Genomic DNA, 18566 nt, shown 5'->3' with positions numbered 1-18566 from the left:
ATCGCTTTTGTATTCTAAATAGAAATCCAGTTAATGAAATAAATTTTGTGAAGAGAGAATGAAAACAAGTTTATAATTTAGAGCATTATCAAACAAATGGTTTGGTATTTATTTTTGTTCATCGCTTTTGTATTCTAAATAGAAATCCAGTTAATGAAATAAATTTTGTGAAGAGAGAATGAAAACAAGTTTATAATTTAGAGCATTATCAAACAAACTTGTTTGGTATTTATTTTTGTTTATCGCTTTTGTATTCTAAATAGAAATCCAGTTAATGAAATAAATTTTGTGAAGAGAGAATGAAAACAAGTTTATAATTTAGAGCATTATCAAACAAATGGTTTGGTATTTATTTTTGTTCATCGCTTTTGTATTCTAAATAGAAATCCAGTTAATGAAATAAATTTTGTGAAGAGAGAATGAAAACAAGTTTATAATTTAGAGCATTATCAAACAAATGATTTTGAAAAACAAAAAATTGGATATGTTATACATATTTTGTTTAGCTCTTCAGTTTGGCTGATCCCTTGGTAGCTTTTCTAAAAACAGAAAGTAGAAGTATTAGATCAGAGGGGGGGAAAATTATGTTGAAAACAGAAAAAATAAAATATTTATCATATAAGTTCTAATACACATGACCTGTTGAAGAAAATGAGACATGGCTGAAGAAAATGATCCTCTTGGAACCTCTTTTTGGTTTGTGCTACCAAGGCTTGTTAATATTGGACTTTCAATAGTCCATTTAACGTGTCAATTCATTTTGTAGTTATTGTTTTCATCCCTGGATTGCAGGCTGTATTTGAAAAGAAAATATGGGTCTGAACACTGGTTCCAGGGCAAGCCTCCTCCTATATCTCTTTCGGCGAAAGATGCATTAAAAATATGTGTAACAAAGCCTCTTGAAACTTTACTGGTGAGTACAGTTGCACCTCAACATTGTTGACTGAAGACAAGGGTTATCTTTTGAAAAATGATGCAAACGAACCTTTCATCTTAAAGAGGACCATTCTTTAAGTAATTTTTTCCTTGTATAATTTGGGTGTTTGAAGGGAAAAGTTCATTGATTAATATTTATCGATGAAGTTATGCAGGATTGCAAATCTAGTTCAAGTGGTCTGCGCATTCGGTTAACTTATAGTCATCCTAAAGCTTCAAACAGCAATGATAGTTCCAACAAAAGACACCAGGACGGCTGCAAGATGAGAAAAATTGGCAAGTTAATTCAACCTTTGTATCAAATTGTCACCACTATTTTATATAGATTGAGAAATAATAAGTTATCTATTACTGCCATAAATTTTCTCACTCTTCAAGTTTATTGGATGAAAAGTTCAAATAATCTTTATGTTTGGAGGTACATGAATATTAAATTCATACCAATACCACTTCATATGTCCTCTCCTTTTCTCTTAGGGGTCTTCTTGTCGTTTCTATTTCCTAAATCCTATAGGGATGCCGTGATCAATTCCTAACCTTTAGGAACCCAGTGTAGATAATTGATTTCTGTTTGTTTACATGTATTAAATCACATACCTCTGACATGTGAACTTAGACGGCTGTTACGTAGCTCAGAAACTATTGATGATTCTATTGCAGCTGGCAATGATGAAACCTTGGATATTTCAAAGTTTGGTGCCAATTCTGTCGCTGATAATTGTTTCAATCCTTCACAAGAAGTTGAACTTTCTAAGTGCTTTGAATTTCCTCAAGAAAAGGTTAGTTTGTTATATAGTATTTAAATGATTAAAAAAGATGATGTCACTGTCTAAATGAACTTTGGTATTTATGTCCTTCTAGTTATTAAAAAAATGTAACCTTTACCGTTTGATTTCATTGAAAGTGTACTTGATTCACTTGATTTATACGGTATGATTTGACCCAAGGATTTGAAGTTAATATACTATAGGTTCATGATGAAGAAAAGTATGGTGTGAATCTTTTTCTTATTATCATTTTCTAATTTCGGTTTAAGGGACTCGAAAGATAATTCTATGGTGTGCTTAGTAATTTGGTGTTTACTTTCGCGTACAGATTTTTGTTACTTTTTTAACTGGTTACTAATAGTGGCAATCTCTGCCCCAAATCAATTCTATCTAGATCAATGAACCATGCCATTTGGCTCTAATTTGTTATAGGACTTCAATCTACTTGATTGGCAGATACATTAAGGTAACTAAGTTCTACTTTTCCACTTTTCATCTTTTCCCCCAGGAAGACTTGGTTGTGTATTTCACTGACTCATAGCTCCCTGGATTATGAACTTTTATTGTAGTATTCAAGAAATGTGAGTCAAACACGCTGGGTAATCGGTGATGAGAGAATGGGAGAGGCATCTGTCGAGGTAGTGATTGTTTCTTTGGTGACCTATTGTACAACTGTTCATGTGGCAAGAAAAAGTTGAAAGGATCATGGGTATCTGCAGGAGATTCTAGGCAACAATATTCTTCCCCTCTGTCGGGGTGATAGTTATAAGTTCCATGCTGCTGGTAGAGAGGATCTTGATGTACAGAAAATCTGATTTCATTTAATTGACAAACAGGAGGTCAGTTACTGTTTAATTAAAATTTAATTTTCTTGTCAGGTTCGGATGTTGGGTTCAGGTAGACCTTTCCTGGTTGAGATACAGAATGCCCGTCTTCTCCCATCTGAGATGATTATAAATGAAATTGAGTCGAAGATAAATGGCTCAAAAAATAAATTGGTAACATACTGTTCATGTTGTGTTGCTTATTCAATTGATTAAAATAGCTGCAAAATGCATACCAATCACATTATTATTGCAGATTGGCGTAAGAAATCTGAAAGTTGTAGGCAGCGAGGGTTGGGCCTTCGTGCAAGAAGGAGAAGCAGAGAAGCAGGTTTTCTCTATGAAGAATCTTTTTGTTGATTACAATTTCCAAGTTTTGTTGAATTAAATGGAACGAGGCTTGTGCTTAATGGTGGAATAAAGAAGTCTGCATTCTGTATTTGTGACTGTGTTAATCATGCAGAAGCAATATGCTGCACTTGTGTGGACGTCTCGCCCACTTGAGGATGATGATTTGTTGTCAATATCATCACTCAAAGACCTGGTGAGGAGTTCAGAAAGCTTGATGCTCTTGTTTCATTTTTCATTTTTAATGCATAACATTTTAGTTGCATACAAAAACTTGGGTCCTGTTTGAGCTGTCTTTTCTTGGCGAAATATGCTTATGAATTTTTTTTCTTGTGCAGAAAATTTTGCAGAGAACTCCAATAAGAGTGCTTCATCGCCGTAGTCCATTAGAACGTGAAAAGATCATCCACTGGTTGGAGCTCTTTCTAATTGTACAGTAATATGCAATAATCCCTTCATGCTTTTCAACGAGGATCACTAACGGTGCTCTCACTTATTTTTAGGATGAGGATTGAGAAGGTAGCTGAAAGTTCTCAGTATTATCTCCTGCATTTGTGTACCCAGGTATATATTTTTAACATTGAATGAAGACCGCGGTTTGTAATGGATAAATAGCTCTAGGTATATATGTCTTAATTTCCTGAGCCTTTCAATTGGAATTATTTAAAAATGTAATCTAAAGGATGGGAATAATTAGACTTTGTCTCTTAAGATAATTGGCCTTTGAACTGTTAGTTTTTTATTTGTAACATAGGCTGGAACGTACATTAAAGAATTTGTCCATGGGGATCTTGGTCGCACGCATCCCAGGTATTAGGAACGCTTACTCTCTGAATTTCGTACGGAGTTGCTCTGATATCCATACTGGAGTCCTATTTTGTCTTGATTTCTATTCTGGGTTCCTTTTTTATTACAGTATAGGATCTATTCTTAGTTGCAGAGCAGAGATTCTTCAACTTGACGTTACGGATATAAAAATGGACGGCCATCTCGCTGAATAAAAAGGTTAGGTGTCTTCCTGCGGGATTGTACTGCCTCCTGTCTGATCACGTTTGATCAACTTGTCACAATATTTACAGGTTCATTAATGGGAGCATGATTCGAGATTGTATTCGTGTCATCACTCGGAATTCGGTGCTTAAGTGGTAATTTAATTTTTTTTAAATAGATTTATTCGCTTTGATAATTTAAAATAGATTTCTTTTTAAGAATCTAAACTTTGCCCGTTTGATTCAGACACATTAGGGGAAGGTCATAGTTCTTTTTGTTTTTTAGACCAGTTGTGATTTCTCCCTTCTATTTTAGAGAATAATTCACTTTTCTTTCTTAAAATTTTTTCATGCAAGTAATTTGTAGGAGTAACATTAAAGAAAACAGTAAAAGTAAATCAAACGAATTATAACTAAAAAATGAATCAGTTTACATGTGAAATCATATGTATCAACTAAATTTCAAATTATGAAAGAATTCTTCCGAGCCTCACCAAAAAAAGAATCGTATATCGGAAGTTCTTTATGTTTCTTTCTGACTTGGCGGAAGCCACAAATATTGCCACTCAAATTTTTAAAAAAAGTTAACGAGGCGATGAGTAAATGGTTACAGCACGGGAAAATGTAGACGGCTCGGAATCCTCGAATGCCACTTCTGATTTGTATCTAATATAAATCTAATCGATCCACGTCGCTGCCAACATCTTGGCCATGAACGCGTAACGATCAGATGCTTCGTCGATCTGTAAATTTAACAAAATTGATGCCAATTATTTGATATTATGTGCAAATAAAGTAGTCAATATTTTACTCAACAAAAATGTTAATAAACTATGTGCAATCAAACACACTTGAAGATTACCATTTTCTGAGTAGGCCGGCCGGCTCCATGGCCCGCCTTGCACTCGATGCGACCAATTATAGGGTTGGTTTGGGGGCTTTTCTCCAAGCTCGTGCACAGAATATATTGCATTGTCTGAAAATACCGATAATAAGAAAGAAATATGTAAAGTTTCAAAAACAGTTTATACCTAACATGGTGAAGATTAAGTCTAATCGCCCTATGATGGTCAATTTAAGCAAAACCGAGGTACTAGAATTTATACATAATATGTTAAGTTTCAGCGAAACCATCATACGATGTCCAATTTAAGCAAAAATGAAGTAAAGAGGGGTAAAAAAAAACCGACCAAAATTTCAAAAACGGTTTTGAGGCAAAGATGAACCCAGAAAAATACGGTTGAGAAATATGAATGTGAAGTAAACAAAGCGAAATCTCCGCATGATAGAAAAGTACTGACCGCCAATAACTTCAATGAATGCAATGGCACAACACGGTCATCGTGATCGGCGGTTAGTAGCATGGTTGATGGGTACTGCAGAAGTCGATCAGGATGCTGTTCCCAAGGCCTCTTGACATTGTGGAGCGGGGAATACCTGGAAACAGTAACAGGATTATAACAAAACGCAACCAAGATGTGTTACGCAGAGAATAAAAACTTCACTCACTTGATGAGCCACTTGAACTCTTCCTCGTTGTCCGAACAACCATAATCAGAAGTCCAGGCATGACCTAAGGACAATTACTTGATTAAACACGCAACTCACGAATAAAAATCAATGTTGCTGTATGGCACGAACCAACCTATCGTAAACTTATGGAATCGCAGCATGTCCATAACACCAACATGAGCCAATGCACAACCAAAAAGGTCGGGTCTCTGCCACAGAAAGGCATTCAGTACCTCATTGAAGACTTGGTTCGATATTAGATATGTATGTGTAAAATAAGACTTAGAAAAGGTTTCACACCTGATTGATGCAAGCTCCAACGAGAAGCCCGCCGTTGCTTCCACCTTCAATGCACAATTTACTGGGCTGGGTATAACCAGCAGAAATAAGATATTCAGCAGAAGAAATGAAGTCGTCAAAGCAATTCTGCTTCTTTGCAAGAGAACCTGCTTTGTGCCATTCCTCCCCATATTCTCCACCACCACGAATGTTAGCTATGCAAAAAACAGCACCTAAATGCCTTGCAAGTACTGTACGACTCACACTAAAATATGGTGTCAGGTTAATGTTAAATCCACCATACCCATATAGCAAGCAAGGGTGTGATCCATCCAACACAATATTCTTTCGGGCCACAATGAACATTGGTATTTTTGTTCCATCCTTGCTACGCACAAAAACCTATACAAAAGAAGAACAATAAAAGGTCTGGAAGAGAAAATTATCCGTAGGAAATGCATATTTCTTGGTGTTGACAGAGAAAGAGTCAAACCCTGTAGTCCCATCTGAAAAATGCAAACAAAGGAATTTCTGGGATCCTCATATAATAGTGCAATAAATGGGCTAAATTGACCAAAGAAATAAATGGTCAGTCGCTTAGTTATCGCTGTTGTCAATCGGCATAAGTTTTCAACATATAAATTACTCTTACCTGGTCAACATGGAATTCTGAACGGTCAAATCCAGGAACAACAATTTCACGGAATATCTTCATATCTGGAGTCCCAGACTCCAAATTATATTGATAAATAATTCCAGGTGTAAGAAAGCTAGTAAACCCAATGAAAATTAGACTATCTTCACGCCTAGCAGAAATTCCATCAACTGAGCCAATATCAATGGGTAGCTGATGCAACAAGGAACCTGACTTCAAGTCCCTTATCTGCAGAACATATTTAACATCACTCAAGTAGCTCACTATCATCTGATCGCCATTAACAGCACAAGCAGATTCTAGCACGTCCTTTTCAGATTCTGGAAGTAATTCTGTCCAAACTGAAGGATCATTCAGATCCACTCTCACAAGTTTATATTTTGGAGCATTTTTATTTGTTATAAAGGTGAACAATGTGTCATCGTTTGCAATGGCATGATACTGAGCATCAAAGTCATCAATAAGCCTTGTAAAAGGAAGCAGCTCATTTTTCTCCCTGAAGCCTTCAAGTCCATTAGGAAGTGCCGATATGTTACAATAGTAAAATTTGTTGACTGGATCACAGCCCTCCTCAATTTCCATAAGGACATACTGGAAAATAAAATAGTGATAGTAAAGATGTAAACGCAACTGGATAACAATCAATCAAAACTGAAATATATAAGGAAATATTTTTATTCTACACATGCTTGCATGCTAAAAGACACTTGACGGGAGATTTGAATAGGAGCAATGGTAAACTTATGCTCACATGGGTAATGGCATATATGTCAATGCTGTAGAGTTTAAAACAATCATCTATAGGATAAATCGTGCATAACAATGACAAAAAAAAATAATAATAATAATAAGAACTTTAACCTCTAACATAGCTAAGAGGCAAAAGAGTTGTGTTTATACATTCACATTGATCTTTTAAATTTAACTCCGTGAGGATGGTAGAGAGATGTTTCTTTGAGAAAAAATGAAATAAAACAACCTCATACCACAGAGTGACCACTTATATTGTATACAACTTACAACCATCTCAAATATTTTCCTGTTAAGGCCTATAACAGGAGGACAACTTAAGTTATTCACGATTCAGGGAAACAATGAAAGAAACACTTGTATTTATTTCATAAATGCCGAGTAAGAATGGGAAGTGGTTGACATGAACAGCTAGGCCATAATTTAAGCAGCAACACAGAGGACGTGAAACCAATAATTAATAACTTGGTTATAACAGTAATAAGAGCTCCAAGAACACAATGTAGCCGGCAAGTGGCAAAAATCAGAGACCAATCATAAGAAAACTCCAAATCCATGAATCAGGGGACTAATACCTTTCCATCATCAGTAACAGTGGCTGAAAAGAGGTATTTAGGATGGTCTTGATCTCTCCAACATAAAACATCATCAGATTGATCACTTCCCAAGAAATGGTAGTATAATTCATGATAAAGATTTGCATTCGTCTCAGTACCAGCATCTAAACTTCCTACTTCTCTACAGTGCCAAGAAGAAAACCAAAATATATAATTCATTATCAGTAATAAAAAATAAAAGAAAAGGGAAAAAAGTTTAAATCAATCCTGCAGACTAAACTGCCTAGCTTCTGAACTAGTTGATAAAAATGTCAGTGTCTCCATTCAATCTAAATCAGCAGTCGTGCTAATTTCCTACATTCTATTCTCAATATGTCCATGTTCCATAAAATTTGACAACAATCCATTGCATAATACTTTCAATCAAACATAAGTTCGTTGATTGGACAATCATGCCAGGGGCCTAAGTAGCACTTTTCATGACACTCACTTGGGAGCAGGATAGCGGCTGTAGAAAAAACCTTTGCCGTCAACTGTCCAACTAATACTAGAAAACTTTACCTGAAAGATCAGAGATCACATATATCAGGTCATTACATCGAAACTTTCTTCATTTTGCCGTTCCAGTAAACAATGGGAAAAGAAAATAAAAACATACTTCAATTACTCACCCATGACAATGTATCCGGTTCAGTGTTCTTATCAGCGATTCGCATGACCTTAATTGTCACCCAATCACTGCCGCTTGAACTAAGCCCATACGCCAAGTATTTTGCATCCTTGCTGACGGAAAGATTACTCAACGAGACTGTTCCGTCTTCGCTTAGCGCATTAGGATCCAGCAAAACCTCAGGTTCTCCATCCAAACTATCCTGGATGTAGAATCGGAAGGAAAGAAAAAGAAGATACACAATGCACGCAAACATTCACATGGTATCAGAGCCCTTTCGGTTTAACAACCCTGATCCTTTCTTCTCTATGGCTTCCGAATCTTCTTATCATCTTCTTCCTTTCAATACTCTAATCCATATGATCACCATCAAACTTTCTTCCTCCAATTATCTTCTTTGGAAAAGCCAACTTCTCCCTCTTCTTGAGAGTCAAGACATGCTGGGCTATGTCGATGGAACCAGGGTTCCACCACCTCGCTTTGAACCAGAAACCTCTTCAACACTCAACCCCAAATATTTGGCATGGAGAGCAGCCGATCAACGACTTCTCTGTCTCCTGCTCTCCTCTCTCACTGAGGAAGCCATGGCTGTTGTCGTTGGTCTCCCTACTGCACGTGATGTTTGGCTTGCGTTGGAAACTACGTTCAGCCATCAGTCGAAAGCTCGTGAACTGAGACTCAAGGATGACTTGCAGTTGATGAAACGTGGCACCAAACCTGTTGCTGAGTATGCCCGTGCCTTCAAAAAAATTTGTGACCAACTTCATGCCATTGGCAGACCGGTCAAGGACATTGATAAAGTGCACTGGTTCCTTCGTGGACTCGGCACCGAATTTTCAGCTTTTTCTACTGCTCAGATGGCTCTTACCTCTATCCCCTGTTTTGCAGATTTAGTCTCTAAAGCTGAAAGTTTTGAGTTGTTTCAGCTCTCCCTTGAGTCCTCTAACTCCACTCCTACAGCATTCACAGTCACTAATCGTGGTCGCACCCATGGAAGCCACCCTGCTTCCTTTACCAACCAGCGAGGTCGTTCTTATTCTCACAAAAATAACTCTTCTAATCGAGGACGAACCCACTCAAGTCAAGGTCGTCGACCACCTCACTGCCAAATATGCCGCAAAGAGGGCCATTATGCTGACCGCTGCAACCAACGGTATGTTCGACCTGATTCTTCTCATGCTCACCTTGCTGAAGCCTTTAACACGTCATGTTCTATTGCTGGACCCGATACTGCTGATTGGTTTCTGGACACTGGAGCTTCGGCCCATATGACTGCCGACCCATCTATTTTGGATCAGTCTAAAAATTACACGGGTAAGGACTCTGTGATTGTAGGAAACGGTGCTTCCCTACCCATTACCCACACCGGTACTCTTTCACCTGTTCCAAATATTCACTTGTTAGATGTCTTGGTTGTCCCTCACCTCACTAAAAATCTTCTTTCCATAAGTAAATTAACGTCTGATTTTCCTCTCTCCGTTACATTTACTAATAATCTTATTACTATCCAGAATCGTCAAACAGGAAGGGTGGTGGCAACCGGTAAAAGAGATGGAGGGCTATATGTGCTGGAGCGCGGCAACTCTGCTTTTATTTCAGCCCTTAGAAACAAATCTTTACGTGCTTCATATGATTTATGGCATGCTCGTCTAGGTCATGTGAATCATTCTGTTATTTCTTTTTTAAATAGAAAAGGTCATCTTTCTCTTACGTCTTTATTGCCTTCTCCATCATTATGTAATACCTGTCAGCTTGCAAAAAGTCATCGATTGCCTTATTCCCGCAATGAACGTAGGTCGTCTCATGTGTTAGATCTTATTCATTGTGATCTTTGGGGTCCTTCTCCCGTCAAATCAAATTCGGGTTTCCTTTATTATGTTATTTTTATTGATGATTATTCTCGATTCACTTGGTTTTACCCTTTAAAATTTAAATCTGATTTTTTTGATATTTTTCTTCAATTTCAAAAATTTGTGGAAAATCAATATTCTTCTCGTATCAAGGTATTTCAAAGTGATGGTGGTACCGAATTTACTAATACTTGTTTCAAAACTCATTTACGTAATTCTGGCATCCACCATCAACTCTCTTGTCCATATACACCTGCTCAAAATGGTCGTGCTGAGAGAAAACATCGTCATGTGACTGAGACTGGCTTGGCCCTTCTCTTTCACTCTCATCTTTCTTCTCGTTTTTGGGTTGACGCCTTCAGCACTGCAGCTTATATTATCAACCGGTTGCCTACTCCACTTCTTGGAGGTAAGTCACCCTTTGAACTCCTTTATGGCTACACTCCACATTATGACAATTTTCATCCCTTTGGTTGTCGTGTTTATCCTTATTTGCGTGATTATATGCCTAACAAGCTTTCTCCCCGCAGCATTCCTTGTATTTTTTTGGGTTATAGTCCTGCTCATAAAGGGTTTCGCTGTCTTGATCCGACCACCACTAAGCTATATATCACCTGTCATGCTCAATTTGATGAAACCCACTTTCCTGCTATCCCTAGCTCCCAGACCCAACCTCTTTCCTCTATTCCTATTTCAAATTTCTTAGAACCACATTTTCATCATATTGATTCATCCCCCCCTACCACTTCATCACCGCAAACTCCTCGATCCAGTTCATCCCCGTGTGATATTTGTTCTGACCTTGTAGATGAGTCTGTGCAGGTTGATACTTCTCTTGCAGGTTCCACTTTGCCACCTTCGACTTCTAATTCGACCTCTATTGAACCTCCTGTTGATTTCTCTTCTTTGGGCACTCATCCTATGATCACACGAGCCAAAGCTGGTATATTCAAGACTCGTCATCCAGCAAATCTTGGTATTTTGGGCTCATCTGGACTTCTTTCTGCTCTTCTTGCATCCACTGAGCCAAAAGGATTCAAATCTGCGGCTAAGAATCCTGCTTGGGTGGCTGCCATGGATGAAGAAATTCAAGCATTACAACAAAATGATACTTGGACTTTGGTTCCTCGCCCTGCTAACACCAACATCGTGGGCTCTAAATGGGTGTTTCGTATTAAATATTTGCCTGATGGATCTGTCGAGCGTTTCAAGGCTCGTCTTGTTGCCAAAGGTTATACTCAGGTTCCTGGTCTTGACTACACTGACACTTTCAGTCCGGTTGTCAAAGCTACCACTGTCCGTGTTGTGCTTTCTATTGCAGTCACAAATAAATGGCCTCTTCGACAACTTGATGTCAAGAATGCTTTTCTCAATGGAACTCTTATTGAACGTGTTCATATGGAACAACCTCCTGGGTATATTGATCCTCGATTTCCCACTCATGTTTGTCTATTAAAGAAAGCCCTCTATGGTTTAAAGCAAGCTCCTCGTGCTTGGTTTCAGCGTTTTAGCTCATTTCTTCTCACACTTGGGTTTTCTTGCAGTCGCGCTGACACGTCCCTTTTTGTCTTTCATCATCAATCTAACATTATCTATTTGCTTCTTTATGTTGATGACATTATTGTTACCGGCAACAACTCATCTCTTATTGACAGCTTTACTCGCAAGCTTCATTCTGAGTTTGCTACCAAAGATTTGGGTTCTCTCAGTTACTTTCTTGGTCTTGAAGCTTCACCCACTCCTGATGGTCTCTTTATTAGTCAGTTAAAATATGCTCGAGATATTCTTACTCGTGCTCAGTTGCTCGATAGCAAACCAGTTCACACTCCCATGGTTGTTTCTCAACACTTGACTGCTGATGGTTCTCCTTTCTCTGATCCTACTCTCTACAGATCTCTTGTTGGCGCCCTTCAGTACTTGACTATTACGCGTCCAGATATTGCCTATGCTGTCAATTCTGTCAGTCAATTCTTGCATGCCCCTACTGCAGATCACTTTCTTGCTGTCAAACGTATTCTTCGCTATGTCAAAGGAACACTCCACTTTGGTCTTACCTTTCGTCCATCCAATGTTCCTAGTACGCTAGTCGCTTATTCGGATGCTGACTGGGCTGGTTGTCCCGATACTCGTCGTTCTACATCCGGCTATTCTATTTATCTTGGTAACAATCTGGTTTCTTGGAGTGCCAAAAAGCAACCTACTGTCTCACGCTCCAGCTGTGAATCTGAGTATCGTGCTCTTGCCACAACCGCTGCTGAACTTCTTTGGGTTACGCATCTTTTGCATGACCTCAAGGTCCCTATTTCAAAGCAGCCCTTACTCTTATGTGACAACAAAAGTGCTATTTTTTTGAGCTCTAATCCCGTTTCTCACAAGCGGGCCAAACATGTTGAACTAGATTATCATTTCCTTCGAGAACTTGTTATCGCTGGCAAACTTCGCACACAATATGTACCCTCTCATCTCCAAGTTGCTGACATCTTCACAAAGAGTATTTCTCGACCTCTCTTTGAATTTTTCAGATCCAAGCTTTACGTTCGTTCAAATCCGACGCTCAGCTTGCGGGGGGGTGTTAAGGATAGTTGACCGTCACTATAAGGCAAATATCTAGATATTTGCCTTACATTACGGGTTACCATATTTGCCCTCTTATTAAAGGCAAATATATTGCATTCATTTATTATTCTTTCCTTTTATTACTATTTCCATAATATTTGTAATTTACCATATTTCTGTATTCTGAAAATAATTATAAATAAGAGAACTCTCACCCCCATTGAGGTGTGGTGGATTAATCAAACATTCACAAGTCAGCTAAAGAGCGGACAGCAAAAAGACGAAACTGAATGCGACGTCCACAAACCTGAACATAAAGAACACTCTGCGCCTGAAGGCCAGTATTGTGATTGTAGAAGTACTTATTCCCTCGCTTAAACGGCGGTTCATATCGCGGATGATCAAAGAGTTCAGTGATCTTCGCGCGGAGCTTTTCTCTAGTATCACACTTCAGAAGCACCGATTCCGTCAATTTCACCTGTTCCTGTACGAACTCCTTCACTTCCTCAGCGTCAGGATCTTCAAGCCTGGGAACAAGCCTCAATGCAATTAGACTTCTCAAAAAACCGAGGAGCATGTTCAAAGGCAGAAAAACAGATCGAGAAATTGATAAGATCCGTCGTTCAAAGAACAGCGGCAAAACAGCGAAGACTCCACACAAGACCAGAGTAGAAACATTCAGAACAAATCAACTATTGAAAATGAAGCGGAAATTGGAGAGCGGTTACCATCGGTAAGGGTCGGCGATCTGGAGGCCGTGATAATCCTCCACAACAGAGTCATCTCTGCGAGCGGTAGGGTAGAGCAATGGACCGACCATCCTACGGCGAGAGGGGTTGAAGAAGGAGGAAGAAGGTTGAATTGAAAAGAATGGACGCAGAGAGCGAGAGAAAAGGAAATGGCAGAGAGAAGAAATTGGAGGCGAGGCGCGAAGAGAGGGGAGAAGGATAGCGGGACATATTTATGTCGAAGCGCTCTCATTTACTTCACTCATAACAAAATTGGAGTTTCCCCTTCTCGCCTCCCACGTCCTTTTCGGCCATTACATACAAATCCTCACTTTTGAAGTGTATCCTCATTTCTTACAACTTTCTTCTTTCAAGGAAATAAATAAATGTAGCATATGTTATTGTTAGGTACCAAACCCCACAAAAAAAAGTCCTTGAAGTATTTAGATGTTATTTTCATTGTAAAATTTGAAAATTTATTCTAGAACACTAGGGGAATGATTCATTACACCTATTTCATTGTAAAATTTGAAAATTTATTCTAGAACACTAGGTGAATGATTCATTACACCTATCACCTGTGAAAAACGACCCCTAAGAGATGTGAGATTGAATGAGTTCTAAATGAAGTAAATGGAACCGCCTTGGGGTATGGCTGAGTTATGTTTAGCCTTGGGGTCCAGCCATTTCTCGGTTAATTTTATTTTCACTTAAATTTGTTATTTTAATTTTTTAAAATAACAACCCATAGGTTCGTAAGAGAACTACCATCGTAGCTGCTAAAGTAATTGATTAAGCTAATTAACAAAGTTAGAAGTCCCTTTTTAATTAAGTTTATAATGGGTTAACAAACCACTAAAAAGTTTTTGCTTTTTTAATCACTACTAACTTCAAATTCAAGTCAAAAGGCCCACTCAATACCATTTTTTATTTTAAAAAATTAAATTTCATTTACTTTATGAATAATGAAGTATTTAGATTAAATCATATATTTGGAAATCCTTTTTGATTCTTAAAATAAAGATTATAAAAAAGTATTATAACGAATAAATTATTTTTTCACAAATAAAATATTAACAGAATGATTTTTAATAAATTGGAGAGAGAATTATTCCCTACGACTGTCCGTCTGCAGAAAATTATAAGGCGAAACCCTAGCTAGCTCGCTCCAAAGCTTGAAGAAGATCGTATCAGATCTTCATAGGCTCTAATTCCAATACCAAACAGACCTAAAATAAACACCATCTGCGAAACCATTTCCTGCTGGCAGCCGACGGCGGGGGACGAAACAAGCACGTAGCCTGAAAGCGCCGCCGTGAATGGCCGACCGAGAAACGCACGCGCCGCCTCAGGAGAAGGTAATAATGGAAGCATCTTCGGCTGGCATAGAAAAAGCTTAAACTCTTTTGTCAGTGGACAATGATGAGGGGTGCGTCGTAGTTTTCAAGGCTTGGGAAATTGGGTAAAATCAAGATGATTTTTTAGGGGGAAAAAGGGCCAAGCGATTATAACCAAACATAATGATCATAATAATTAAAGCTACATTGAGAGTGAATTCAAAAATGGGGGACAGACAAAGCATGCATGAAGGCCATGAACATAATCTGAAAAAATCTTCACTAATTTACTGTTGTTCATACTTAAATCAATCAAATACATATTCCTTTATCGATTTTCATCTCATAACTCAAATACCTTCGCCATTTCGGCCCCATTAGCTGCAAACGAGAGCTGAAAAGAAACAATCATATCATTTTCTTCACTACTTTTCCACTCAATCATGACAGAAATCTAGAGTTTTAAGATTTGGGATTCGACCCAATGTTTCTCCAAACCTAGTAAAGCATCGATCCAAACTTATTAGGGTTCTTCATTCCCATCCAGAAAAGAAAAACCCTAAATCGCTATTCCCATCTCTGTCATTCAGATTTATAACAAGAAGATAGAGGGGGGAGGGGGAAACAGCGATCAAATCAAACCTGAGAAAGAAACCTTCATGATGGTAGTGGGCTGTGGAAAAACAGAATGATGAGAGACCTTCAGAGAGCAAAAGAGAATAATAAACGAATAACTATGATGGGGTTACTACTACCTTTGAAGAAAGATTTCTGCAAAACAAGAAAAGAGAAAGTAAAATGAAGAGGATGAAAAGAGAGAAAGGCATCATGAGGGCTTTTACAAAGAGAATCCAACAGAGCTCAGTTGGCAGTATGCCCACCTCCCCATATTACAAAGGAAACAAAGAACAGAACCAGAAGTATTGAATCAAACACTGAAACCGGGGAGGTGGACAGAATGCCAATAAACTCTGTTGGGAAATCCTTTGCTAAAACAACAAACCCACATGAAAACACGTCTAGATTTCGCCTTCCACGCTTGAAGATTGGAATATGAATCCAACATTTAAGTGATCTGGGAAACCAACCAAGGAAACCCCATGAACCACCCAAAAGAGAGCACAAATGGATGAGAGAAAATGGATATGAAAGTTTATAGGGCAGAGGCAGCAGATGGGGTTCTATTTAAGATGGAAAAGAAGTGAATACACAGTAAGTAATCAAAGAGAGAGAGAGAGAGAGAAGAGTTATTAATTAATATGACAGAGATGCATGAGGGATGAGAGAGAGAGAGGGATTGATTGGTGGGTTTGGGGTGCAAATTGCAAATACAGAAAGATCAAATAAATAATGATGAGGGTTTTGTTTTGGTCACTTTCTGCCAATCCCTTCTCCTCCTCCTCCTCCTCCCATCAATCTGTCTTTTCTTTCTCCATTTTTCTCAGATCTCTCTCTGTGTCAATTGATCAACTAAAAGTATTAAGCCCATTGCCCACCTCAAACTAGAGTAGCAACTAGTTCCGTTTAATATAATAATGTGTACCACAAAACCCTAAAAATGTAATTCAGTTTTATTATTGTTGCCTTCAAGTTAAGATTCCTGTAGTTTGAGATCATAAAAATTTGAACCCATGAGTTGGGTTTATTACAAAGATCAACCTCCATCTATTTCATGTATCTTAGTTTTGTGGTAGAGTGGAGAGGGAAAAGAAAGAGAAATGATGGGGATGGCATGTTTGTAGGTCATATCACTCGGCGCCTGATGAATGGTTTTCAAACCAATGTGTCAAAGGACAAATTATTAAGTTCACACCAAACTCAATGCCGTATCACTATAAGGTTATTTATTTATTTACTTATTTATGGAATCAGGTTTTCATTGGGGGCTATTGGAACCTTTTTCATATCGGTGGTTGACATTATTTATTTCAATAATAAAACAAATACATACTACTTTTAGAACCCCATCCTTTCAGTTTTCCTTTCTCTTTCTTTTTTTTTTTTTTAAGCCCTTTTAGGACTACATTTCATGAGTTTTACTCCAATTTTATACCCAAATTAATAAAAAAGATAACTAATCATAATCAAATTCTTGTCAGTAATCCAGACCCTCTTATAATAATATGATATCGTTCTATTTGAGAATAAACTATAAAGGCTTCATTATGGATTTTCTCAAAAGACAAAATAGTATTCCTTAACGCATGATATTCCTCTTAATTAGTCAATGTAAAACCTTTTCTCTTAATCAACAATTCTCGCTTCTTATCACATTATCGGATTATAGACTTAACTAACGAGTTACAGACTTAACTTAAATCTAGTGAATCACGGTTTCAAGAGGATTGACAAAAGAAGATTATTAAGATACTTTTCAAAGAGGCCATCTAATACACGTCAACATAAGTTGCACAAGTCTCTTGACTATTGGAAAGAACCAGCGTGCCAAAGGACGCATTGCTTTATTGGCAATGCTTCCAACCCAATATTCCATTCAAATTGGGTCAGCAACTTACTAAAAACTAATGATGATATGCATTGAATCAACATCCTCAGTCAAAATCTAGAAGGGCTTCCTATGTCTAAAATGTGCCAAAATATTTAATGAAAAATAAAACGTTCATATGAACACAAAAATTTCAAAATCTCAATATATAATATTTGTTGATGAGGAATTAGGACTTTGTCAATGAGAAAATGATTGTTAAATGGATTAAGCAAAAGGAGGAGAGTGAAAGGCAAGGAAAAGTGGGAAATATGTGTGGACGATGAAATGGGAAATGGGAATAAGGAAGCCAAGACGCTGACGCAACCAGGGGGTCCCACTTGTAGCCATGATCTGCGTGGCATCTTAGGTCCGTTTCACTTTCACAAACCATTTTTCAAAACCAAAACTGCAATTCCCCCTTCTGACTTCTTGTGTTTTCATTTCACATACAACAAAAGGGGGAATATGGAAAGTGAGTCAGTGTGTGAATTTTTCTGTATCCACTTCACTTGGGTGATAGCTGATTCCATTTCAGCTATCACCTTTACTAAGCTAGCTGCTAATTAAAACGTGATTTTCAAAGAACTATTATCACAATACAAATAAGGAAAATGAAATTCAAAGCTACCCACTACTGAAAGTAAAGACACACACACATACTGAGGGCTTTGAAGGGGATCAAATTGACATCAGTAAAACAAAAAAAAAAAAAGGAAAAGGAAAGCCTTGGAGTCAAAGGGTAAAAAAAGTGGAAAGAGGGGTGAGGCTGTCTCTTTCCGCCAGTCCATGGAATTGCAAGGTCAAGAATACAAACTTACAGTGGGATGGATGGTTGGTTGGTTGGTTGGTTAAAGAGAGGAGAGAGAAAGATAAGGGAGGAGGAAAATGGTCCATTTTGTCGAGTGAAAGGTCGCAGTCATGAGGAAGCAAATAGTTTAATGAAAAACCTTAACAGTTATACCCTAGAAAAGGAGGGGGGAAGGAAATTTTGAGGGGGAAAAAGAACAAAACTCCCAGCAATATGTACAAGTGTGTGTCTGTACGCCTGCATTTATGAAAGCAACCAACATCCCCATATCCCTCATCTTTTCTCTGTCTCTGTCTGTCTCTCTCTCTCTCAGAGAATTTTAATGGCTTGAAATCTACCCCCAACGACTCGCATTGAATTCACCAGTTTCAAAATCATGGAATGGGTTTTTATTTTCTTTTTAGACTCTTGTCTTTGGAATTCGGTTCGGTTTTGTCTGATGCACACAGCGCAGAGCTACTGCCAGAGAAGAGGGTAGGAGGGATGTGGTGTGTGGTGTGTGCTGTAGTCAC

The 18566-nt window shown here is 38.0% G+C and overlaps 2 protein-coding genes and 1 long non-coding RNA gene across 4 annotated transcripts in view; 1 reads left to right on the top strand and 2 right to left on the bottom strand.

The window, feature by feature from the left end:
• LOC111443704 (putative tRNA pseudouridine synthase Pus10) overlaps nt 1-4161 on the top strand; it is a 6493-nt gene extending 2332 nt beyond the window's left edge. Inside the window, exons 4-17 of one of the 2 annotated variants that reach the window (XM_023081636.1) lie at nt 793-913; nt 1092-1212; nt 1597-1715; nt 2098-2169; nt 2273-2341; nt 2423-2503; nt 2582-2701; nt 2784-2858; nt 2991-3071; nt 3214-3287; nt 3379-3439; nt 3630-3685; nt 3792-3880; nt 3955-4161. In XM_023081636.1, coding sequence (XP_022937404.1) covers nt 793-913; nt 1092-1212; nt 1597-1715; nt 2098-2169; nt 2273-2341; nt 2423-2503; nt 2582-2701; nt 2784-2858; nt 2991-3071; nt 3214-3287; nt 3379-3439; nt 3630-3685; nt 3792-3876 — 1135 coding nt within the window. In that variant the 3' untranslated portion in view covers nt 3877-3880; nt 3955-4161. The remainder of the gene's footprint in view (nt 1-792; nt 914-1091; nt 1213-1596; nt 1716-2097; nt 2170-2272; nt 2342-2422; nt 2504-2581; nt 2702-2783; nt 2859-2990; nt 3072-3213; nt 3288-3378; nt 3440-3629; nt 3686-3791; nt 3881-3954) is intronic. The other variant, XM_023081635.1, reaches the window with a different exon arrangement.
• A 280-nt stretch (nt 4162-4441) lies between these two features.
• On the bottom strand, nt 4442-13641 carry LOC111443432 (prolyl endopeptidase-like). The gene is made up of 12 exons (XM_023081239.1): nt 13422-13641; nt 13001-13220; nt 8289-8489; nt 8108-8178; nt 7636-7798; nt 6308-6901; nt 5677-6057; nt 5510-5585; nt 5374-5437; nt 5166-5301; nt 4727-4840; nt 4442-4607 (listed from the first exon to the last, which is right to left on the bottom strand). Exons 1-12 carry the CDS (start codon nt 13511-13513, stop codon nt 4542-4544), a joined length of 2178 nt encoding a protein of 725 aa, XP_022937007.1. The 5' UTR covers nt 13514-13641; the 3' UTR covers nt 4442-4541.
• Nucleotides 13642-14493: 852 nt separating this feature from the next.
• On the bottom strand, nt 14494-16883 carry LOC111443625. The gene is made up of 2 exons (XR_002710534.1): nt 15401-16883; nt 14494-14801 (listed from the first exon to the last, which is right to left on the bottom strand). It is a non-coding gene; the product is annotated as an uncharacterized LOC111443625 (long non-coding RNA).
• Between the last annotated feature and the right edge of the window lie 1683 nt (nt 16884-18566).

The sequence above is a fragment of the Cucurbita moschata genome, unplaced genomic scaffold, assembly GCF_002738365.1.
Source record: "Cucurbita moschata cultivar Rifu unplaced genomic scaffold, Cmos_1.0 Cmo_Scf00005, whole genome shotgun sequence".
NCBI lineage: Eukaryota > Viridiplantae > Streptophyta > Magnoliopsida > Cucurbitales > Cucurbitaceae > Cucurbita > Cucurbita moschata.
The sequence above is the reverse complement of the archived record's forward strand: the minus strand, read 5'-3'. Positions and strand labels throughout refer to the sequence as shown.

Coding starts and splice junctions, on each gene's coding strand:
- LOC111443432 (XM_023081239.1), bottom strand. CDS start 13,513: ATGGTCGGTCCATTGCTCTACCCTACCGCTCGCAGAGATGACTCTGTT. Junction 8,179..8,288: donor AACCGGATACATTGTCATGG/GTGAGTAATTGA, acceptor CTGATCTTTCAG/GTAAAGTTTTCTAGTATTAG. Junction 5,586..5,676: donor TTGGAGCTTGCATCAATCAG/GTGTGAAACCTT, acceptor TTTCTGTGGCAG/AGACCCGACCTTTTTGGTTG.